The 25,301-nt window shown below is 45.9% G+C and overlaps 1 protein-coding gene across 6 annotated transcripts in view; it reads left to right on the top strand.

Moving 5' to 3' along the window:
* PTPRT (protein tyrosine phosphatase receptor type T) overlaps positions 1-25,301 on the top strand; it is a 1,509,925-nt gene that overhangs the window by 1,437,457 nt on the left and 47,167 nt on the right. For all 6 annotated transcript variants that reach the window (XM_029612345.1, XM_029612346.1, XM_029612344.1 and 3 more), the window contains 6 exons: positions 2,052-2,128; positions 3,816-3,852; positions 5,245-5,342; positions 13,341-13,457; positions 17,779-17,933; positions 18,207-18,342. In XM_029612345.1, coding sequence (XP_029468205.1) covers positions 2,052-2,128; positions 3,816-3,852; positions 5,245-5,342; positions 13,341-13,457; positions 17,779-17,933; positions 18,207-18,342 — 620 coding nt within the window. The remainder of the gene's footprint in view (positions 1-2,051; positions 2,129-3,815; positions 3,853-5,244; positions 5,343-13,340; positions 13,458-17,778; positions 17,934-18,206; positions 18,343-25,301) is intronic.

Genomic DNA, 25,301 nt, shown 5'->3' with positions numbered 1-25,301 from the left:
CCCACACCGCCGAATATACCCTGCTAGTTAGCTGGATATGTTTATCAGGCTAGCTAGCCAAGCCGCAGGGCGGCTGAAAATGAACCCCTCTATGTCTAATGGGCAATGATTACATTTTCCTGCTTAGGTCAGATTCACCAGAAATTGAAATTTCTTTGGAAAGAAAACATAGTAACATAATAGATGATGGTTGAAAAAGAGCAGTTGCTGAGTTAGTCCTGACCACACTGCTAAGGGGTAGATTTTAAAAGGTGCCCGTGGGAGTAGATTTGTTCGCGCAACGCGGCGCGAACAAATCTACTCCCGATTTTATAACATGCGTGCGCTGCTGCGCGCATGTTATAAAATACAGGGTCGGCAGGTGTAACTTGCGCACACCAGCCGGCTGCCCGCGTGCCATATTCCGGTCCAGGGGCTGGTCCGGAGGCCGTGGCCACGCCCCCAGAATGCCCCCCTGGCGACGTGCCGGCCGCGACATGCCCCCCTCCAGGAAAGCCCCGGGACTTACGCACATCCTGGGGCTTGCGCGCGCCGCCGAGCCTATGCAAGATAGGCTCGGCGCGCGCAGGGGGTGGAAGGGGCAGCTTTTTGGGGGTTATGCGCGTATCTTATGTGCGTAACCCTTTGAAAATCTGCCCCTAAGTGTATATGCCAGCTGCCAGTCATAGAAGCTTGATGGCATGTAGGATATCACTCCTTATCCATCAGTTTTTCTGTTACCTGTTGGTTTTCTACCATCCTGTATAGATGAGCATACCAGATCCCATACTTTATGCAACACCCTCCTCATGCCCTCCTCATCTTGTCACCAAGTTTCATAATAATCTAAAACAGCTATCAAAACTAGTTAGGCTGTTACTCAAGCATCCAGCCTCAAGTCCCCGTGGCTTTAATGCATAGTACCTGAATGCCAGCATTGACCGGACTTGATTTCTGTTAAAGCAGTGGCCAATCTCTAGCTGCTAAAGATATTTTCTCATATTATTGAACACTATGAATGTGCATCACTAAGTTCCAATTCCAAAAGAGAGCTTAAGGTTCTAAAAAGAAATATTCAAAGCCAATTAGCCAGATAACTCACAAGTAATCCAGCTAAATGGCAACTTTTTGAATATTGGGCCACTTATCCAGTTAGATTTTAGTCAAACATGTCATTATCTGGCTAAAATCTAGGCAGGAGGAATAAAGGCATTCCAGGGTGGGCTTCAGCTATCCTGCTAACTTAGCCGATTTTCATTTGTAACAGGCGAAGTTAGCCTGATAACTTTAGACCTGCTTTAGAGCTAACAAATCCCTGCCAGCACAGCAGGGAAGGAGTCAGAGGCACTGATGTGGTTTCTCCTCCTGATTTTAGGAGTAGAAAATTAGAAGCTGGAGTAGAATTTACCTGTGAAACATCTTTGGAGGGAGCCGCTGCAGAAAAACATACAACTTACTCAGACCTCAGGGAATCTTATTAGGGCACCATCCCATTGAATATCTCTGATGAAAGTTATCTGGCTAGCTTTAGCTGGATAATTTTATACCTAACCGGCCAGCTTCTGAATATGGCCTTGTGTGGCCAGATAACGTTCCACTGAACCGGGTATCTTCAAAGATATGTGGTTAAGTGCCTTGAGGGTCTGTGCCTCTTTCTCCTTCCTTGCTGTGCTGGCACAGGTTTGTCAGCTCTGGAAGAGTAGGGAGCTGCTCTCCATCTTTTTTCTGCTTCTCCCAGCAGGGACCAAGAGCATCAAAGCTTGATTGCTGCTTGCGGAGCCTGAACTCCCAACAGGAAGCAGAAAGCTCTTCCTCTTGATTAGAAGCTGAAGCTGTCAGTCAGTGGCAACCAAGGGGCGGGGTCTTGCCTCTCTGGTCCTCAGAAGCACAGGGCTGTTCAGGTTAATCCTTCATATGCAAGATGCCTTTGGTCCTGAGGGAAAACATGGAAATTTAAAGACCAAAAAACTGCACCATTGTCGCAAGTACTTATAGCCTTATGCCATTTTATTTGATAATGTACTTTCTTGATTGATTTTGTGTAAACATATGCTGTTTTTGTTCATTGTCAGATGACCATTCAAGAGTAAGGCTCCAGGAACTGGATGGAGATCCACATTCAGACTATATAAATGCAAACTATGTGGATGTAAGTTTGGTTTTCATTTCCTTTTTCTGTTGGAAAGGGAAGGCATTTTCTAAGAGCGAGAGAGGGTGGAAGGCATGGAGGGAAGCAAGAGGGAGGTGCAGGATCCTGGTGTATGTTCTAGTTCAAAATTAAAATTCATTTTAGCTTTTGTAAGACTCGCAAATGTTTTAATGAGTAAGCTTTCAGAGCTACTAAATTCCCTTCCTGAGACACTGCAGTCTTTTCCAAAGCAATCTTAATAGTCCCATAAGCTTGCTTCTGTAAATATTCATTAGCCTTACAAAGTGATCATCTTTACCTGATTTCTTTTTTTATATTTTCTTTTCATGGGTTAACATGGTAGTCCTTTTCTTATTTTTGCTGGTTTTCTATTTAATACTTGGGTGAGAAGTGGCAAAGAGATTTCTTTCATTACCTTCCCATGGTAAAGTGGGATTTTTTAAAATACCTCCTCATTGGTGAGAACATTCTGGGGTAATGTGATTGTCCTGCCACCATAAACATTGAAAAGTTCAAGAGTCCATGTCTTTCCCCTTTTGCTCCTGTCTTCGATCAGAACACTGTTGCTGCTGAGTCCTTTCAGGGTAGGCAATGAACTCTAGCTTGGCAACTTTATTGAATTTTATTTCGGGGAATTAACTCGGCTGAGGAGTTCTGGAGGATTCCTCGCATGAAGCCTTGTCACTAAGCCAAGTCCTGTACTCCACACTGAATCGCAGTAGTAAGATTTTAGTCAATCGCAAATCTTCAAAGAAGACTGCACAACTTTTGTGGATATTACAAACTGTGCCGGTCACTGAGGAGTATCATGCATTCATGCAAATCCGCACAGTGGCACATTATCTCTTCTTTTATTTTATTTTCTTCTGGTTTTCTCACATCTTCCCTTTTCACATTCTGCCCGATGGGCACAACAGCCAACTAAAATCACAAACGCTGGGTGGGTGCACTTGCTGTCCTCAGAGAATAAATCTGCTCACTATCCAGTTGGAAAAATCCACGAATGACAGCTATTTTTCCAGGGTCAGAATAAAACCATTTCCATGAAAATCATGGCGCTCAATGGCCTCAGTGACAGAACATTAACGTGACGTGGTCATTGTGCAGTACTTCGGCTAAATTAAAAGCCTATCCTGTATTTTTTATGTCCCGTGATTTTCTTCCTCCATGAGAACACCCGAGCAAGGTTCAGCAGCCATCACTTTAGCACCAGTGTTACTCTTGCCACCACTACTACGTATCACTTCTATAGCACTACCAGACATATATGCACTAGCAATATTCAGATAGTGAAGACACACTAACCCAAATAAGAGGTGTTACTACCCCTAACGAATCAAGCTAGATATTTCACTTGGATGCAGCTCCATCACTGCTCTCTACATTAAAGGTGGGGGTGGAAGGGAAATAGAACCAAGAGCTAAGAGAAACAGATAAGTATGAGAGAAAAAATGTGTGAAGCTTGCTGGGCAGACTGGATGGGCCATTTGGTCTTCTTCTGCCATCATTTCTATGTTTCTATGTGTTTATGACAGTGAAAATGTTTAAAATTGAGATTGGGAAGTGCCACGAATATAACTCTACAGTTAAACATAAGTGATAAGCAGCCTTTAACGCCGAGCAAACATTTCATGTATTTTTATGGCTCCTCTCTTTGTTTTTTCCATTTACTCTGCTTTCTTCTTAGGGGTACCATCAGCCTCGTCACTACATTGCAACTCAAGGCAAGTTCAGTTTAACTACAAGCATAAACCTATGTGTGGAGCAGAGTGCTTTCATGATCCAGCATGGAGCTCGCTGCATTATGAGCTAAAAAACTAATGCCCAAGTTTTCAAACGTTGGTGTGTGTAAAATCCAGCAGATATGCATGCGGCCGGGCTGTGCGCGCACCAAGCGCATTTTAGAAATGGGCCGGCCACGTGCGTATCTGCCGGTATGCGCAAAAGTGCAGGCAGAACAAAAAGGAGCGGGCTGGGGTGGGGTATGGGCTGGCTGGGGGGCGTGGGCCAGCTGGGACAGCGTCATTAGTCGCTGTCCCGGGGAAGCGCACTCTGGCAGCCGGACGGTGCACGGAAGTTGCTTCTGCTCCAAAGGAGCAGTAAGTATTAAAACAAAAAAAATTGGGGATAGCTAGGTAGGGTTTAGGGGTAGAGGAAGAGGAAGAGGAAGAGAGAAGAGGGGAAAAGGGAGGAAGGTTAGGTAGGGGTATAGAACCCTCCCAGTCTGCTTCTTAATTGGAGCGGACTGGTAGGGAACTGGGGAAGGCACTATTGCGTCACCGAGTGCTGTTTTTTAAAATCCCCCCCTGCGCGTGCGAGTCACGGCCCGCCCACACATGCGCGTGCGGATATTAAAATCCGGCGCGCATGTGCGCGTGGGAACCGTATTGTATGACATGCATGCGGCGACACGCGCATGTTATAAAATAGTCGCATCCATGTGCGTGCGCCGGGAGCCACGCATGCTTGTTTTAAAATCGACCCCTAAATTTCCAAAGCATATTTTCTAAGATCTGTGTTTGGTTGGGTAAAGTGAAGGGGGAAACTGCAACACTCAAATGAGCTGTCCAGACTTGTTTAGGCTACAGCTCCGGACAGTTGTAGCATTCTCACTGAGAGGGGAATAGGAAGGATGCAGAAAGATTAATGTGTGATGAGCTTTTCCTTCAGGAATTGCTTAGTATTGACCCTTTATAAATGTTACTTTACGTCATAGTCTTTATCTTCTTCACAAGAAAAGTGAATAAAGCTGTGTGGTTGCAATATTAGTCCACTTGGAGACAGAAGTAAGGGTCAGCAAACCTGCTGGAGGTGATACTTTTTGATTGGACTAGTTCAATATATTTGTGAACCGCCTAGATGGATTGTTTCTAATTTTATTAGCGGTATATAAAAACTTTAAAATAAATAAATAAATTTGTGACTAACTTTCAAGAGTTTTACTCCTTTCATCATTTCAGTGAGTTAACTGTATAAAGCGAAAGCAAAATGCACATATGCATGAGCCCCCTAGATGCTTTGCTGTGTCACCCTAGATAAGCAAACTGAGAAACCCTTAAAAATACTGTTTGGGTAGGTATCTTCTGTTTCATCTTAAGTTTTGGTTTATGCTGCAGGCCCTATGCAAGAGACAGTCAAAGACTTTTGGAGAATGATTTGGCAAGAGAACTCTGCCAGTATCGTCATGGTTACCAATCTGGTGGAAGTTGGAAGGGTAAGATCTTCTACTGGCCTTCTTGGGCACTTTTCCCATCCATGGTGGCCGACGCAATATCACACGTGCTGAAAACGGGCATTTGTATTGAGCTCCTGTTTTCCTAACACACGCGCAGCCATGACCCTGTGTGCCCCGATGCAATATGTAAATAAGAGGCAGTGTAAAAAAGGGTGCGCTATGGGAGAAAGTGCATCTCTGGCACTCAAAAGAGGTTATTGCTTCAGGTGCCCAATTGCAATGGCCGCTCAATATGAGCGTCTGTTTTGATGACGCTTTATTTTAGTTGTTTTGCTGAGGTGCCGATTTTGCATGCTAGAGTTTATTATATCAGGCGCCCATTGCTATGGGCATCTAAATTGTGCGGTCATAAGAACTGTGTGCTTATTTTTGAGCCAATCAATATTTATTTATTTTTTGCCACCGCAAGCAGTGAATTCAAGAGCCAGGATAATAGTAAGGAGGAAGGTTATCGCAACAACGAGGACCATATTTTGTAAGGTTTCTCATGAGCTCTTGACTGCAAGTTAACTTTACTCCAACTCTGGGGCTGGAGTTAAATTCCCCATGTTAAAATACGTGCGTTGGGTGCCCTGCACTTTCCTGCATTAGGGGGTAATAGCTAATGTCCTCATCTACATGTAATTTGCATGCATTGGGCGCTATCAGGTTTGCGTTTGTTAGGGAGCACGTTTTGGACGGGTTAATCTCCTTACTGCATCAGGTGCTAGTCTTGCGCACTCAAAACATGCACCCAAGCACACATAAACCCGTGCGCTAGGCTGGGCACACTTTTTTGCATCAGCTCCATGGTGTTGTTAGCAAAGTCTTTTTTTGCTAAGCTACCACATCTTCTGTCCCACTGGATATTAAAGAAAATAGTTCTCATCATCCAAGCCACGTATTTTCTGCCCATTATAATTACCATCTAATTAATTATTTTCTTATTATTTTAATTCCCAACTGCTTTGTGTATTGCCTATTAATTACTTTGGATTTTTAATCTCTCAAGTCGGATTTGTTTTTATAACAAAAGCAAAGCACAGTTCTGTTTTTTGACAATGTTACCTTGACACAGAAGCCCACCATGCACATAGGTGCATGGGGAGATACTTTGACTTTCTCTGTACTCGCCTCTTCAAGGGTTGCCATAGCAATAATGAAGTCAGTTCTGTTATTGGGACAGATGGTATAAGGCTTGAACACTCATACACTTTCTGGTTGTTAAGGGGCATCAGTGGAATTTATGAGCATGATGCTACCTCTGTGGAGGGCATCTAAATAACAACAACAAAAAATTGCACATTTAACTTTGTTTCCATTCAGGAGGAAGACAAATCTTTAGTGCTAATTTTGGACCTGCAGACAAGAAAAGTACTTATGCTTGCCAATTGTTCTCAATGACAAAACCAAACAAATATATTTAACACACTCAAAAAAAAATATTTTTATACCTCTGAATCCCAGTAATCCTCTATTGGGGAAGATTTCATGGTTGCTGGAAATGCCTATCTTGTAAATTTTCAAAGCCATCTAGCTGACAAACAGGCCGATACAGTAAAGCGTGGCCACGTTTACCCTGCTTCTAACCCGCTTCTAACTCACAATTTGGCCGCGTAAGTCCAACCCGCGATTCACTACCCCTTTAAACTCATCCTTACCGCTTCTTTAAATCAACTGGTAACTCTTTCCGCCCGCAGCATGTATATGAGATGTAAACGCTCCGATTAGCTATTCCCTCCCATACAGCAATGTGCGCCCCGATTAATTATCTCCTTTTTAACCTGTAGTTTTGCCGCGCATTTAACCTGCTAACTTACCGCCTACCCTTACCCCTGCGTTAGGGTGGAGCGTCAGGTCAGAGAGACGAAATTTCATGGGCAAACGACCCCCTCACCCCCCGGGACTCTTACCCTGGCGTTAGTGTGGTGTGACAGCAATAGGCAGGCTCCGGTCAAAATCCCCCCCCCTCCCGAAGCAAGGCACAGGACGCAGGGCGAAAATCGACATGTCATTAAAACAAAAGTAAATAAAGTATAATAAAAGTAAACTTACTGTATGTGAATTTTCTTTGAACAGTCCTCTCTCTCTCTCTTCCTCCCGAGGTGCGTACTGCGGTTCCCCAGCCTCCCGGGGGCAGCCGGCAGCAAAAGCGGCGGGCGAAAGCGTACGGGCGGGCAGGCGAAAGCGGCAGGCGAAAGCGTGCGGGCGAAAGCGTACGGGCGAAAATGAATGAATGCACGCCCGTACGCGGCGGGAGCTGGCGGGCGTACATTCATTCACTCACCTTCGCCGGCGGGCATGCATGCATCCATCCAGAGGAGGGAGCCGGTGGCGAAAGCGGCTTCCAGCAGCCCCCGCCGGCGAAGGTGAATGAATGCGCGCCTGTGCGTGCAATTTGGTCGCTCAAGGCGTGACGTCACGACGTTGGCGTCACGACGTGTGACGTCGGCGTTCGCTAATGCACTGCCTTGAGCGCCCAAATTGCATTCATTCACCTTCACCGGCGGGGGCTGCTGGAAGCCGCTTTCACCACCGGCTCCCTCCTCTGGATGGATGCATGCACGCCCCTCCGGCGAAGGTGAGTGAATGCGCGCCTGTGCGTGCAATTTGGTCACTCAAGGCGTGACGTCATGATGTTTGGCGTCACGGAGTGTGATGTCGGCGTTCGCTAATGCACTGCCTTGAGCGCCCAAATTGCATTCATTCACCTTCGCCGGCGGGGGCTGCTGGAAGCCGCTTTGGCTCCCCTGCCCTCGCCGGCGAAGGTGAATGAATGCACGCCTGTGTGTGCAATTTGGGCGCTCAAGGCAGTGCATTAGCGAACGCCGACGTCACACGCCGTGACGTCAAACGTCGTGACGTCACGCCTTGAGCTCCCAAATTGCACGCACAGGCGTGCATTCATTCACCGCCGGCGGGGGCTGCTGGAAGCCGCTTTCGCCGCCGGCTCCCTCCGCTGGATGAATGCACGCCCACTGGCGAAGGTGAGTGAATGAATGCACGCCCGCCGGCTCCTACCGCGTATGGGCGTGCATTCATTCACTTTTGCCCGTACGCTTTTGCCCGCCGCTTTCACCCATACGCTTTTGCCCGCCCGGGAGGAGGAGAGAGAGAGAGGACTGTTCAAAGGAAATTCACATGCAGTAAGTTTACTTTTATTACTCTTATTACACTTTATTCACTTTTGTTTTAATTTTCTCGCTGCCTTGCTTCGGGAGGGGGGGGGGGAGAGGACTCGCAATCCCCCCTGGTACCTGTCATTTTAATCGTCATTTGAAATGACATTTGAAATGACAGGTACCAACGCACCCAGGATACTGTATAGGCGCTGTATAGCGCTCTTATGCAGTAAAATGGATTGCACGGGCCTAGCGCTTCACGGACGCTTCTTGGACGCGGCTTGCATTTGCAAGCTATTTAAATACAGTATCGAGCGGTAGGTGATCCGAACTGTGCATGCGGCAAATGCGGGTGCGCCCGGCCGTAACGCACCTCTTCCTACCGCTCCTTACTGTATCGGCCTGAAAGTAAGAATGTAGTCAGCGACATCAAAGGATTTTCAGAATTTACCCTTGTCGAGCCATTGTAAATATGGGCAGCCACTGAAGTCGGGGGAGGAAAATTTCCTAGCACTGATTTTTAATGCTAGGTGTTCAAAGTTAAGTGCAGGGATAGTCTGACCTAAATCTGGGTGCTTTTTCTGTGCGCCAAGACTGGCAATCAGCTCCTCTTTTAAGCACCAATCTCTCCATCAACAAACAAACCAACTGGTGCTCTTCTGACCCCTGCCAGCCCCCAAATTCTAATCTCTCCTTCAGCAATCTACAGCAGTGATCTCATCCCATTCTACTACCCCAAAACCTGATCTCTTCTTCAACAACCTATGACACTGATGATCTTCTCCATCCCACCACCCCAATGCAACAAAGAGGTTTCCAGCCCCTGTAGGACCCTTCAGGATCCTTCCATCTCCAGAAACTCAGCTCATGATTCCAGATGGCCTTCTGTCTTCACTAACAGGAGGGACATAATCTCCATCCTACTGGCAGTATCGAGTTAAGCAGAATGACTCCACCTATTGGCTCTGTGTGGTGAAGTACCATTAAGTAGTGCCCTTCTCCTTAGTTCTATGGTGCCGACTCAAGGGAGATTGAATTCTTCATGTCATAAAAACAGAATCATGAACTGGGATTCCAAAGGAGCTTTTATAATACATTGGTATGGAAAGAGATGAGAAGGAAGAGATCACCAGATCTACAGAGTCTTGGAGACATTGGGCTTCAGGGAGGTGGGAATGTGGGAATCACTGGTCTAGCAGTTTGCTGAAGTAGAGTTCGGGCTTCGGAAGACGGGGGATATCTGAACAGCCTGGACTTTGGGGTGGTGTCTGTTTTTTGTTTTTTTTTTCAATATCTCAGGAGTAATTTTTTTTAAACCGCTCAGTAGCTAGATTAGTTGTTTTATATATTTGATTTTTATCGGCTTTGTGGTTTATGCAGAAAGGCGGACTATCACATTGAAATAAATAGTTTGCTAATTTTAATCTATGCTAATTTTCAACCACAACTTTGCTAGCTAAGATGTGACTGAAGACTAAGCATTAAAAGAGCCAGCTAACAGTAGCTGACATTTTAAGCCACTCAGTGCCTCTTTGAAAATCTACCTCCATGTTATCTATGTCCAGTAACGTGCAGATAAAGATTAACTGCCATTGGTGTCATTCTACAGGTGAGGGTGACCGGGCAGGTGTAAAAGATAGACTAGAGGATTGGCTGAGGATGTGTGTGTCTAGGTAGAATCCATCTAGGTTGTTATAGTGCTAGAAATAAAAGACACAACAATTCAACTCTTTTCTGCCACAATTAGCATTATCTTATTTAACTGTGCTAATACTGTATCTGTTGGAATCCTGGCCAGGGGAGATGTCCTTGTGATTACTACCCTACAGATTGTGATGATAGTATCTTTGTCACTGAAAGGTTAATTTTTCCTACGCAGAATAATACTGTGCAATATCAATAGATACAGAGCACCATATGTCTAATAAGGGCAGATTACACACAGTTCACAAATGTTCCTGTGGATTATAATGCCGGCACAGGAATAGGTGAGGGTGAACCTTTGATGCTAAGGGGTGATTGGCTCAGTCTAGTGGGCAAACCCGTTGGGCCCACATCATCATCTGGCGAATGCACCCTGTAGTGGGACAGCCTGGTGCTTTGCCTATACCAACCACCTTCCCTGCAGGTTGAGTGCTTGGGTTCTGGTGGCTGGCAGGTCTTAGGTGGGTCCCTAAGGCGGTGGAGAGAACAAGAGTCCAAAAGCCAGGTGGAGGTCAGGGCAGGCAGCAGACAAGGATGGTCAGAGTCCAGAGCCAAGGTCAGAATCCAGGAAGGCAAACAGAAGGAGGGTAAGACAAGACGAGACTGAACAAATCAAGGGACAGACAGGAACAGGGCCAGGCAAGGAAAGGACAAGACAAGGCCAAGGAGTACTCAGGAACAAAGCAAGAGACAAAGGCAGGCCTGGAACGCAGGAACACAGAACAGACAGTAACATAGATACGAGCAAGGCACATCAGGAGACCTGTTGCTGAGGCAAGGAACTACTGGGGGGCTTGGGCTTAAGTAGGGCAGGTGGGTGACATTGTCAGGAGGCGCCATTGAGGTTCTTCCCGACACTGCACGCATATTGGACCGGATTTTAAGAGGTACACATGGGCATAGATTTGTGCGTGCAACCCGGCACACACAAATCTACGCCCGATTTTATAACATGCACGCGTATGTTATAAAATCCGGGGTCGGCGCGCGCAAGGGGGTGCACACTTGTGCACCTTGCATGCGCCGAACCCTAGGGGAGCCCCGATGGTTTTCCCCGTTTCCTCCGAGGCCGCTCCGAGGCCCCCCACCTTCCCCTCCCTTCCCCTACCTAACCCACCCCCCCATCCCTATCTAAACCCCTCCTGACTTTTGTTAAATAAGTTGCGCCTGCGTCTGGGCAGGCATAGGTTGCGCGCGCCGGCCAAGTGCCAGTGCGCGATCCCCCAGCACAGCCGCTGTGCCGGAGGCCTCGGTCCAGCCCCCGCCCACTCCCCACCCCTTTTTTCAAGCCCCAGGTCTACGCACGTCCCGGGGCTTGCGCACGTCGCCGGGCCTATGCAAAATAGGCTCGGCGCGCGCAGGAGCAGGGATTTGCGGTTACACGCGTAATCCTTTTAAAATCTCCCCATTATGTGTGCGCATGTGCTCATGCCTACAGGGAAGCTGGGTATGGCAGCATGGCGACTGGATCCAGCAGCATTCCTGCCGCGTAGGAACGGGTGACAGCCGCAAATCCTAACTTGGTTTATCTTATCTAGTTTCTGCCAAATTTGGCCATCAATCTTAATTGAATGCATTGCCAGTTTCCAAGGAAAAGAGAAATTCATTTTTTATGAGCGCAGTGCTGGGGTAGAACGCAGTAATTATTTATGTACCAGCAAGCAGGCAGAATATTAAAAAAATTGTATTGGGTCATTCTAAGAAATTATCCCCTTTACCCTCATTCTCAGGGGAGCCACCCACACTTCTGAACACACAGTATATAAAGCATTGTACACTAAAACAGTACAAGGTTGATATTCTAAAGCCATTTAGGAAGATAACTTAAAAGTTATCCATCTAAATGGCAAAATTGGCATATTCAGTCACTTATCCAACTAAATTATAGCTGGATAAGCAGGGGGCATTCTGGCAAGGCGTGGCATTAGCCGGATAACATATCTGGCTAACTTTGGTTGGGCCACAGTCCCGTCCTAAAGATAGCCGGATAAATGTATCTGGCTATCTTTAATATACCCTGCTAATTAGCCAGATAAAGTTATCTGGCTAGCTAGCTGAGCCACACAGCAGCTTACAATGGATCCCAAAATTTCTCTGTATATATTAGACAATAACATAGTTATTTGGGGTTTAATAATCCTAGTTTTTGCATGAAGGTAAAGCAATTTAACCAAAACATTGATTTTGCCTTTAAGGTAATTTGCTTATAAATCAGTAGGTGGGTGTCTGACAGAATCATGTTAACAAGGACTAGCAGCTATTGAAAAGGACTTATAATACCTCATTCCCATACTGTCAGGTCATGCAGAAAGCAGTGGTGCAGACTGATATGCTACTGTAGTTCAGAAAAATACATGTGCCTATATTGGACACATGGTAACAGACATTTCAATTACCAGAAGTTTGAAACTTATGAGCAGTAGTGCCAGTTGTCTAAGGATTCAGCCCTGGCAATGGTCATTCATATGTCTTTCATAAACATACATAATTCAGTAACCTTAAAAATGATTAAGTATTACATTGACTTATCTCATGCTTGGATGAAAAATGCCTAGGTGTGCACTGCCAAAGGAGTTTTTAAAGGTGGCCATTAGGAAAAAGTAAATATCAGTAAAGAAAGAAGACCTGTCGGGGAATGTGACAGTCCAGGGAAGGGAGGGGAAGTGGAGGCTAAGGAAGAAGAATCTATATTTTTTTAAAGTAGCTAGGAAGCTGACTTGGGGAGTGAAACTAACATTACAAAAGTGTAGGAAGAATAATATGCTACAGGTCCTGCCATAAGTTTAGAAACATTGCTCTGGCAAACACTACAGCCTCTCCTTGTTCAAGCTGTGGTCCCTAATACTATAGTATTGAATTTGGCTGTGGGAATTCTCAGCTCTTGTAAAACACTTCTTTTTTTTTTTTTAATGTTCCTATGGTAGACAAGATCATAGTTTAATGTCTTGCCTGAAGATCGGCACTTCCAACAGTGCGATTTCTTCTCTGCTGTTACGTTTCTATTAGATTATTCTAACATGATGTGAGATGTCATTCTCCAGAGAGAGGCTGAAAGAAAACAGTTGAACCTTGACTTCTGCGGACCCTCAAATATCTGGTTCCTTCAACCTCAGTTCAGTTTTTCTCAGGCTAATATAGCATGCCGCACATTTTCTGTCTTTCTCTGCTGTAGGTGAAATGTGTCAGATACTGGCCAGATGACACAGAGGTCTATGGGGATATTAAAGTCACGTTGATTGAGACAGAGCCCTTGGCTGAATATGTTATACGCACCTTTACTGTTCAGAAGGTAATGACCTGCCTTGTGAATGTTGTGGAATGTCACTCTGAGTCAACAATTGCTTTTAACCTCTGGTGAAAGCCGCCGTGCTATTGTGAGCAGTATTTCATTTAAATGTGACTTCCATTAACTCAGAAATGACTATCCATGCTTGTATGCTTTTAATATTCAAAAAAGGACAATTAATATACTTTGGAACTCTGCAGCTGTTTTTGGAGGTTTTCAGAAGGGAAAGAGATCCATGTAGAGTTTAACTGATGTCCACTTCTTAAGCTGGATTTTTGCCACTCAACAGCAGTTGGATCAGTAGATGAGAAATGCCGAGTAATTTATATGCTCTTTCCTTATACACCTTTCATAAGATTTGCAACAACATTTCAGTTCTCATGAAGTTCACATTGTTTTTGTTTTGTGGAATAAGACCAGCTTTTTTCAATGTCTGTTATTGTTTTGTGGAAGAGTAAAAACAATTATTTTGCTGGCAAATGGTCAGCACTTTATGGACTTCTGCAAGGGGAAAATTGCAGTGAAAAGTACCAATGAGTATATGAAATGTCAACAGTGCTAAAGAAATGCTCCTTTCTGGGTTTCAAGGATGTAATTGCCAATTCTAGCCTCTTCTCTGGGTTTTTTCTTAGAGAACCTCATCAAGCTAGATGCTAATTATAATAATCAATCGTCAGTATTTATTGTCTTTTATCCTTAAGTTTCCAGGTTATTTATTTAAGGAAAAGAGAAACGTTTTCTTTCAGGAATAACATTGCAAATAGTATTAAAGATTAGAAAGAACTTGCAGCTGAATATTTTTTCATGATTATTACAGTAGGTGCCTAGAGAGGCTCACTGCTAACAGTGAAGGATAAGTGCCCAGTGTTGCCTAGTGTTGCTGTACCTGGAAATGCAGATGCTATACTCAAAACATGATTGCACTTGTGGCTCTAGGAGGCATGGCTTGTGTTGAGCTATTTTAAAGGCAATCATTAATATGTGATAGAAAAAGCAATGGCCTGATATTCAGCCAGCAGATAGCCGGATAAGTAGGACTTATCCGGCTATCTAGCAGCCGCTGAATATCTACTTAAGTTCAGCAGCCACTACTTAGCCAGATAAGTCACTTATCCAGCTATCTCTTAGCCAGAGAACTTTGTGAGTGGGCAGTCGGCGGATCGGGGTGGCACTACTTAGTTGGATAATTTATCTAGCTAAGTAGCGATATTTATACTTAGCCGGTTAATTTGTCTGTCCCGGTTAGACCTGCTCACCCCTAAATTTATCAAACTGCTATAAATATAGAGGAAATAGTGCCCGCAATAAAAAAAAGGGGGCATGGTTAGGTTAATATCCCTGCTCCCGCATCACATAGGTAATTTCTGCAAGGTACGATAAATGTATCGCACCTGCACTATTTTTCGCTTCATGCTCTGATTAATACATCGCGGGGTGTTGCAGTCCGGTCCGTGAAGCTCACGTCCCGGTCCTTACCTCAAGGGTTCCTGCCGGCTGGGAACAAAGCAGAGTCAGGATCTGGGCATCCCCGCGGGGGAGACACCATTGCAGGTCTGCCTCTAGACACGCGAGCGCCCCGCGCTTTTCTAGACAGTTTCCCGCCGGAGGGTGGCTCCGCCCCGAGTCTGATGTCAGATGCCGCGGCCTACTTAAGGCCACCGCGGACTCACGACCAGTGCCTTGCAACAGGGTTCCTTCGGTCCCCCGTTGCCTTGAGCTCCAGAGTCAGCCAGCGGTTTGACTAATCCATTCCTGCCTGCCTGCCTGCCGGTTCCTGTCTGCCAGCCTGTCTTCAGCCCTAGCCGGGTTCTTGCCAGCCAGGCCAAGCCGGGTTCCAGCCTGTCTTCAGCCCAAGCTGGGTTCCAGCCTGTCTTCAGCCCAAGCCGGGTTCCTGCCAGCCAGCCCAAGCCGGGTTCCAGCCTGTCTTCAGCCCAAGCCGGGTTCTTGCCAGGCAGCCCAAGACGGGTTCCAGCCTGTCTACAGCCCAAGCCAGGTTCCAGCCTGTCTATAGCCCAAGCCGGGTTCCAGCCTGTCTATAGTCCAAGCCGGGTTACAGCCTGCCTACAGCCCTAGCCATGTTCCTGCCTGCCACAGCCCAAGCCGGATTCCTGCCTGCCTACAGACTAAGTAGGATTCCTACCCGTTTCCTCGCCATCGACCGCCTCGCCTAAGTCCCAGCGGTCGGGCCCCTACGGGCTCCTCCCAGGGGGGGCTCCAACTTCCAGGGTGAATCTCCTAAGTCCCAGTGGCTGGACTCCCAAGGGCTTCTCCCAGAGGAGTACCAGCTTCCAGGGTGAAACCGCTTCTACCTGCCTGCCTGAAGTCTGCCTCCCGGCCTGTTCAGTCGAGATCAGTGAAGTTCTTCCCAAGTCTCCTGCAGGTCGGCCCAAGGGTCCACTAGTCCCGTGTCCACAACAGATTGCAAGTCCATGGACTTGGCAGACACCCCACAGTCCCAGGATCGTCCGGGGTTACTTCAACAACTGCAGCAACAACAGCAGTACCTGGACGCCCTTGCCGGATCTCTGGGGCAATTAGCTGCCAGAATGGATGCGTTGGATGTCCCTCCCCAGCCTGTGGCGGACGCAGATTCTGCCTTAACTGCTGCCTCGGCGACTCAACTACCAGCACCTTCACGCTATGCTGTAGATACCAGGACTTCTCGAGGATTTTTAAACCAATGTTTCATCCGCTTCTCGCTACTGCCCCAACAGTTCCCTGCCGATTCTGTCAAGGTCGCATACATTCTGTCTCTACTAGATGGGAGGGCCCTGGTTTGGGCCTCTCCCTTGTGAGAGAATAATGACCCCGCACTAAATGACCTACAGCGGTTTATCCTCATTTTTAAGCAGGCATTCGACGAACCGGCCCGCCGGGCCACTGCCACCTCTGAACTTCTGCAGCTGCATCAAGGGACTCGCCCCTTGGCCGAGTACGCCATGGAATTTAGAACCCTCGCCCAAGAGGTGGGGTGTCAGGATGGGAGTCTCCGGGCAATCTTCCTGGAAGGCCTTTCTGGACGAATCAAGGATGAGATCGCAGCCCGGGATTTCCCCGAAGACCTCAATGCTCTGATAGAGATGGCCGCCCGGGTCGACCGACGCTTGCAGCAAAAGGCACAGGAATCCCGCCAGAGGAGATCTAGCCCACCCCGCGCTTCATCTCGGATACCTCCACCACCAAGAGTTCCTCGTACTGAGGCCCCTGCCTCTGAGCCTATGCAACTGGGTTCCTGCCAGCCAGCCCAAGCCGGGTTCCAGCCTGTCTTCAGCCCAAGCCGGGTTCCTGCCAGCCTACAGCCCAAGCCGGGTTCCAGCCTGTCTATAGCCCAAGCTGGGTTCCAGCCTGTCTATAGTCCAAGCCAGGTTCCAGCCTGTATACAGCCCTAGCCGTGTTCCTGCCTGCCACAGCCCAAGCCGGGTTCCTGCCTGCCTACAGCCTAAGTAGGATTCCTGCCCATTTCCTCGCCATCGACAGCCTCGCCTAAGTCCCAGCGGTCGGGCCCCTACGGGCTCCTCTCGGGGGGGCTCCAACTTCCAGGGTGAATCTCCTAAGTCCCAGTGGCTGGACTCCCAAGGGCTTCTCCCAGAGGAGTACCAGCTTCCAGGGTGAAACTGCTTCTACCTGCCTGCCTGAAGTCTGCCTCCCGGCCTGTTCAGTCGAGACCAGTGAAGTTCTTCCCAAGTCTCCTGCAGGTCGGCCCAAGGGTCCACTAGCCCCGTGTCCACAACAGCGGGGTGCATTACTGAAAAGGGTTGTTATCTTGTTCTCTACAGTGGCTCTGTCTATCACACCTTCATGCATTCACTGGGAGCACATGACAACCAATATGATCTGGAAGTACCCACTTACCATTCTGTGATGACAACTGCTGCCCATTGCTGGTTCTCCTCCCCATCCCAACATCCACTGAAGACAAAAACAGCATGCTAAGATTACAGGTGGAACTTACATAGCATAAGAAATGAGTATAGTTGGTATAGAACCATCATACTAACCCTACCCTATGTTGGATCTGCCATGCTGACAGTGAGCCATCATGAGTCACTTCTGCCCTGGTCAAGGCCAATATGGCATTTGGGTTGACAATAAGAATGGTTTTATTGACTCCTAATATTTACTAGGTCTCTTAGCTCCCTTCCTTCATTTCCTTGATCTACACAATGATTACGATGGACTGAAATTTCCTAACTTTGCAACTTGCATTTTCTTTATTTAATGTCAGGCCAGTTCTAGCTATAGTTAATATGGATGCAGTGAGCGGAGTTACATTTGGATGTTGTGTGAAGGAGAAAAAGAATCAGTTTTTGTGTTGTCTTCTCAGAAAGGTTACCATGAGATCCGAGAAATACGGCAGTTTCACTTCACCAGTTGGCCTGATCATGGGGTTCCCTGCTATGCCACAGGTCTCCTGGGTTTCGTCCGCCAGGTGAAGTTCCTTAACCCACCAGAGGCAGGACCCATAGCTGTACACTGCAGGTAATGCAACTTTCTCTCTCTTGGTGTCCTCATTCCTTCCTCCTCAGTTTCTGTAACCCAGTATCCAGCTTTTAAACATTTTTTTTTCCTAATATCAGATAGTTGAAATCAGACTTTGAATATCACTTCAGGGCATTCTCTTTTGACCAACTGATGGAGAATTACTAATTAAGACTCTCAACTGCATTAGTAGTGTGACAAATTGTCAGCAACTCTGCTGCTGCTGCTGCTGCTTTGGGTTTCATTGATTGAGGGATTTATTCTGTCTTGCAGTGCTGGTGCTGGGAGGACAGGCTGCTTTATAGCCATTGACATAATGCTCGACATGGCAGAAAATGAAGGTGTGGTGGACATCTTCAACTGTGTGCGAGAGCTCCGAGCCCAGCGGGTCAATATGGTTCAAACAGAGGTGTGTGAGCATGGCTCATTCTCATTTCCATTCATCAACCTATGTTCAAGAAGATCCCTGAAAGTTAGCCCTATTGTACCAGTCAAAGGTTTGAAGAGACTAATAACCAAGATGATTAGTTTAGACAAAATGAGCATTGGTTGTCCAGAGACTATGAAACATTATTATGACACTAAACTTAAATGTGTTTCTGATTGATTGGCAGAGCTCTTAAAGTTATATTAACCTCCATTGCTAAATGACCTTATGTTGTCTATCATTGCACACCAGGGGAAAAGGTGGATGTTAACATCTGTTATGCCAGCAGTATCAGGGCCATTAGCATCCATGCATCACATATGCCTGCTGTAGCATATATTGGCTGTCTTAAATGTTGCACCTACTTTCCACAGACAAGACTTTATCTCTGTCAGGGTTGCCGGCCGGCTCCAGATTTTTAGGAGAAGTTGATCCAGTCCTGGTTTTACCCCCCCCCCCCCCCCCTTCATACAGGTACTTATAGTCTTGCTTTTCTTAGGGAATGCAATAGGGAAATCAGAATAAATCCCAACATGCAATGGGATAAAACCAGGACTGGATCAACCTGTCCTGAAAATCTGGAGCCAGTTGTCAACCCTAATCCCTATAGCTGTAAATTAAAAGAGCATTATGGCACTTCAGAAGGATAGGTACAATTCTTTCCCCCCACAAATGACCTGTAACTGCATCATGTAATGTATTCCACAAACAAGGGCGTAAACTAAAGTTATCAACTTATGTCATGCATACAAAACTTGTTTGTGGATAGTGCAAAATTCCTACAGGCATGGATGATCATACACTTTCCTAAATTCATTAAACCAAGGAAAATTACTTTTGTCATGGTAAAAAATTGTTAATGTGCAAACATTACTGTATGTGTATTACACAACATGCAAATAAAAGTGAATTTTAAAAGCCCGGCATGTGCCAAAATCGGAAGGTGCACTCACAAGTCTGGCTTGCACATGCCCACCGGACTTTAAAAGCCACCCAAATGCATGTGTATCTCCTGCTGGGTGCACATTTCACTTGATTTTAAAAAGGGGCTTGGTCTGGATGTGGTCTGGGTGGAGCATGGGCATTTCGGGGCATAGCCAAAAGATGCATGCGAAAATACTTATATTCCCTGGTGCTTGCCCAGGTTCACTGCTGTGATTCTTCCCTTCTGCTATGGAGGAGGTGTAACTTAAAAAGTAAAAGAAATTAGCCATTTCTTCGGGGTTTAAAGGATCTGGGGTAACTGGGGAGAGTGCAGGGTATTAAACCAAGGGGCATGAACTCTTGGACGAACTGGTAAAACTGCAATGGCGAGGATACAGGCCTGTTATAAAATACCCTGGCTTATTTGGTAGAATTGGGATTTGTGCACCTAGGCACACATCCACTTAAAATTGGGCCCACATGTGCATGCAGCCAGGCTATTTTATAACATGCACACATATGTGCACACAAGTTATAAAATGACTATGTATCTGGGCACGCGCTGATGCACATGTGCCCAAGTGCGCCCGCATGCCAGTTTGAAAGTTATCATCTTAGTTTATTAACCTTTAGCTTATTAACCTGTAGTCATTGTGCTTTATTTGAACATTATTATATTATTTTATTAAAAAAATGTATACTGCTCAATACAATGTTCTTGGCAGTTTACAACCGATATACATAAAATAATCATGCATAAAATATTAAGTTAAAACATAAATTATAATCGTTAAACAACATAAAATAACAAATTTGCCATGCTGATGGCAAAGTTAACATATATGTGAGGAATAAATTTATATTCGTAGGAGAATCTCAAAGTCAATCGCAATTTATTTCAGCTAAATGTGGTGCTCCTGTATCACACTTTTTAAAGACATGATTTCACTTTCAGTATTCTAATTTTGACAAGATATAAAATTTTAAGTATAGTAAGGTGTTTAAATAGAATCCCCGACACATCCATTCCCCCCTTCCTTGGAGGAGGAGGGAATAGCTGGAGCAGGAGACATTTCAAGACTACACCCCCCCACCTCCTCCCCCCCTCCCGAAGAAGCTTAAAATGTTATATCTTGCCAAAATTGGAATACTGAAAGTGAAATCATGTCTTTAAAAAGTTTGGCAATGGAGCACCACATTTAGCTGAAATAAATTGCGATTGACTTTGAGATTCTCCTATGAATATAAATTTATTCCTCACACTTATTTACATTTGGATTACAGTATAGGCTTGGTATGAAGTTTGGAATATCCACCCTAACTTTTAAAGTTAATATACAGCCAGCATGCATAGTAATCAAAATATTGTGCAAAACAAAACCAGCTTATAGATAAATATTGTGGCTAGTTACTGTATTACTTATTACTTGTACATTGTAAAAATATCCTAGCTTTACTTGTGTAAGGTCTTATTGGGATCCCTACTAAGGTATGTGGCCTGGTAATACCTATGTATAGCTTTACTTCCCTCTCATTCATTACTAAAATTATTAAGGATCATATAATAAGTGGTGTCGCCACTGTATTTTCACGTTGTCCCTTTGCATAATCCTACTGCTAATGCCACTAGCTAATGTCTATTAGGGATGTGCAGAGCAAAAGTTTATGTTCATAAGTCCATAAGTCGAAAGGGGGGGTCAATTTCGGTCAATATGGACATATGGAGAATTCCATAAGTTGAGTCTATGTCCATACGTGCAAATAAAAATTTAAACCCCTCACCCTCCTTAATCCCCCCCCCCCCAAGACTTACCAAAACTCCCTGGTGGTACAGCAGGGAGTCAGGACGCCATTTCTGAACTCCTTTGCGAGGAGCACGTGACGTCGGCGTCACGTCGGAGTGACGCGGCGTCACGTGATTCCCCGCGCGATCGCTCCGGGACCCTCGTTGCACCCAAAAGGAACTTTTGGCCAGCAAAGGAGTTCAGAAATGGCGTCCTGACTCCCTGCTGTACCACCAGGGAGTTTTGGTAAGTCTTGGGGGGGGGATTAAGTACGGTGAGGGGTTTAAATTTTTATTTAGGATCAACAATCGCGATTTCCAACTTATTCAACATAGCTATGTTGAATAAGTTGGAAATCCGATCGTTTTCGCCTCATCACTTTTTTAAGTTAAAAAAAAAAAAAAAGTTGCGTTTTACATTTAAGTTCAAAACGAATGCACACCCCTAATGTCTATATGCCAAGCAATCTAGCATGGAAAGGAGCAATGTGCCATTACTAGAGAACTCTTCTTGAAAGGCAAGGCTTAAATATACAAAATCAAAAACAAGCCATTACAAATAATTACAGTAGCATTAATAAGACATGACCAAACTTTCTAAGCACTAGTGAGGAGAAATGCGACACTTTAGGATCAATGGATAGCGGTCTAAGGGCATAATGTATTAAACCACAGTATAATTGACTGATAATACAATCTTATCTTACCTCTAGGGTAATAAACTGCTTAGCATGAATTTACATGTGTTGCAACTCATTTACATTTTCCTAGTGTGTAGCCAGATGGACCCAGGACCAATGGGTTATGTGCTCCCCTGCTAGCAGATGGAGACGGAGTCAGGTTTCAAAGCTGACGTCACCCTAGATATACCCCCTGCAGTGACCTCAGCCCTTCAGTATCTCTCCGTCTCCTAGCAGATGTGGATTGTGTCTCCTATCGGGAACACTACTCTTTAGATGAGGAAAATTTACCTTCAAATTTCTACTTTTAAATTGGAGAATATCGAGCCCCACTCTCCTGCAGTGATACCCAAGGGTCCCTCCCCGAACTGAGAATTCCTGAGATGATTTATGAGATCCCTCGGAGGTTTTCCTTGGTCCAGTAACTGGTTTCCGGCATGGACTTTGCTGCTGAAGCAGCTGAAAGGCAGCGGGTGCAGGAAGCCAAGCGCGGCGGTGATGGCCTAAGCCCTCTCCTCTTGCAGCCGGAGACAATCTCTGTACTCAGCCAGTAAGCGCTGAGTCTAGATAACTAGAGAAGAACTCCTCTTATCCAGAGATGTGGAACGACTTCAGTAAGTCTTTCCTCCGGTTTCCTTCCTGGGTGCGCCGTACCAACATCGTTCCCGACCCCAATAGGGTGAAGGAAGGGGGTTTCTGAGCGGGTTGAGCTGCCCCCCGATGGGCTAGGCCCCATTTCAGGCTCAGCGGGCACTCCATGTGGCAGGCTGCGGCGGCGGCGCCATCTTGTGTGCAGTCTTGTTGTGGCACCATTTTCCCCCATTGTTTGTTGATACGCACTGTGCGGGCCGGCCCTTGTGCACCAACACACGCACTTCTGTGTGCATATTTATGCACATAACTAAGCGCATAACCGCACATATAACCAAGCACATAACTACACACACAACTGGCCGCTCAGATTTATGCGTGCTGAGGCGGGCCTGTGCACGTTCGAGAGGCTGAACACACAAGCTACAGAGTATTATGGCCCTGGCAGCAAAGAATGAACGGAGCCCGCCTGTCGATGCATCTGGACTTGGCCTATTTCCTAAAAGGGGTTAAAAACCTACAACCACCTTTAAAGTGGCCGGTCCCCCTATGGAACCTCAATCTAGTAGTAGACATTTTGTCAGGGCCTTCCAATAGGCCACTGTGCAGTCTGTCTCTACGCCTATTAACACTGAAGACGGTATTCTTGGTGGCGATATGCTCGGCTCGTCGCATTTCTGAACTGTAGGCATTGTCATTTTGGGAACCATTCCTCTGGTTCACTCCAGGAACATTGCAGCTTCCTTCTTACCAAAGGTAGTCTCGGAGTTTCACCTGAACCAGACCATCTCCTTACCAACCCCAGATGGATGCAAGGACACGGAAGACTACCGTCTACTACGACACTTAAACGTTAGGCTTCTAGTATGGTACCTGGAATGGTCAGAAGTGGTGCGCAAGACAGACTGCTTGTTTGTCCTTCACGGGGGAAGAAAACAAGGCAAAGCGGCTTCAGCGTACTACCATAGCTCGCTAGATCAAGGAAGTGATCATGGGAGCTTTTGGGGAGGCAGGAAAGCCTTTACCCCTTCAGGTCAAAGCTCATTCCACTAGGGCCCAGGCCATATCCTGGGCAGAAGCTAAGCTACTGTCTCCTGTCAACATCTGTCAACTAGCGATGCGGTCTTCCTTGCACACTTTCTCCAGGTTCTATCACCTGGATGTCCAGGCCCATGAGGATGCAGCCTTTGTGAGGGCAGCTAACCAGATTGCGGGAAGCCTCCCGCCCCATTCAGGAGTAGCTTTTGTACATCCCATTGGTCCTGAGTCCATCTGGCTCCATGCTAGGAAATGGAGAAATTACTTACCTGATAATTTTGTTTCCTTAGTGTAGACAGATGGACCCAGGAGAGGCGCCAAGGAATCACCCATGAGGTGAATCTCGATTCCATGTGGTTACAGGTAAGCCTTTACCCTATCCCTAGTCCAGGGCATCTAAAGTATTGCAGGAATTCAGTGCTTATGTTGGTTGAGTACAGTTGGGGGTCTCCAGTTTTTAATCAAGTTGTATCCAAATTCTAATCAAGTTCTTCACAATGGCTTTTTGAAGAGAATACTGAATGGCTGAGGTCACTGCAGGAGTATATCTAGGGTGACATCAGCTTTGAAACCTGACTCCATCTCCATCTGCTAGCAGGGGAGCACATAACCTGAGTTCATCTGTCTACACTAAGGAAAACAAAATTATCAGGTAAGTAGTTTCTCTCTTTTTACATGCAAACCTGTTTTAACTCTGCATTAGCATTATTGCAGACTAATGCATATGTGCATTAAAAGTAACATAATGTTAATGCACTTTAACCCACACAAATGCATATTTAATCTACATTGTTGCCGCATTATCCTAAAAGCATATTAGTTTATTGGCCACCTTAATGATAGTTGCTCTTAAGGCTTTACCTTAATGGGTATATTGTGCTTATAATCAGGGTAGATTGGCCTATTGGGGCTTCAGACATGCCCTAGTGGGCCAGTCAGACCAGTCACACATTTGCAGAGGCACCAATGCACACAGAGCTACTGTAACCCACACCAGTCCTCACAGCATCTCATCCCATGGAGTAGCAGCCTCCCCTGAGGATCTCCGCTTCGTCCTGCCTCATTTTCCCCAACTCTGCATAAGGCAGTGGCAGCAGTATCATGACCTCAGGAGCCCGCTCCCCTCTAACCTTCCACCCACTCAATGACCATGGTGGGAATGTTTCCCACCACCTCCCCTCACACCAGCACTGCCTTTGCTTCATGCCTCTTGATTTTCTCTTCTCTGCTGTGGCCAAAAATAAAATAGTAATAAAAAAAAAAGGAGCTGCTTCTGGCATGGCTGAGGGCATCCTTCTCCTTCTGCAGTAAGTCACGAGTCAGAATCTGAGCACCCATTTTCGTATAAAGAGCTACACCAGCACATGACCACCTACTTCCTGCCTTTTCTCAATCTGAACCCTCACGTGTCTGCTGATTGTCGTGTCCTGCCTATTGCAGTTTCCAGTTTCTGCACATTTCTGTTTATAGTTTGTGGTCTCTTTATTTTGTATTCTATGTTCTGCATGTGTGACTGAGGTGAGGTATTCTGTGAGTATGTGGTTTCTGTAAAAGGATCTATAGCAGGTCGACTTGTTCTTTTTTCCTAAGAGGAGGTGTATTGGTGTTTTAGGGCCTGGTGTAATTGCGGTCTTGCCTTTTCATAGGTAGTGTTGTTACTGTTTGAGTGCTAGCAGTTAGTGCTGTTTAATGATAGAGGTTTAGTATATTGTCATTGTAATTCAGTTTACGCATGATTTTTTGAGGGCTAAGCTTACACTCTACATGTTTTAAAATAGGGCTAAAATAAAAATAGTTCCAAGTGTCTTTTTTCAGGGGTTTTTTGCAGGGTTTTCTGGTTGGCACCACAGCCATGCATGTAAATATAATATACATATTGTTTTGAATGTGAGTGTATGTCTGAGAGAGTGTGTTTGTGTTTGAGC

Source organism: Rhinatrema bivittatum, chromosome 8, assembly GCF_901001135.1.
Source record: "Rhinatrema bivittatum chromosome 8, aRhiBiv1.1, whole genome shotgun sequence".
Taxonomy (NCBI): domain Eukaryota; kingdom Metazoa; phylum Chordata; class Amphibia; order Gymnophiona; family Rhinatrematidae; genus Rhinatrema; species Rhinatrema bivittatum.
Note: the sequence above shows the minus strand (reverse complement) of the source record. Positions and strands in the feature narration are given on the sequence as shown.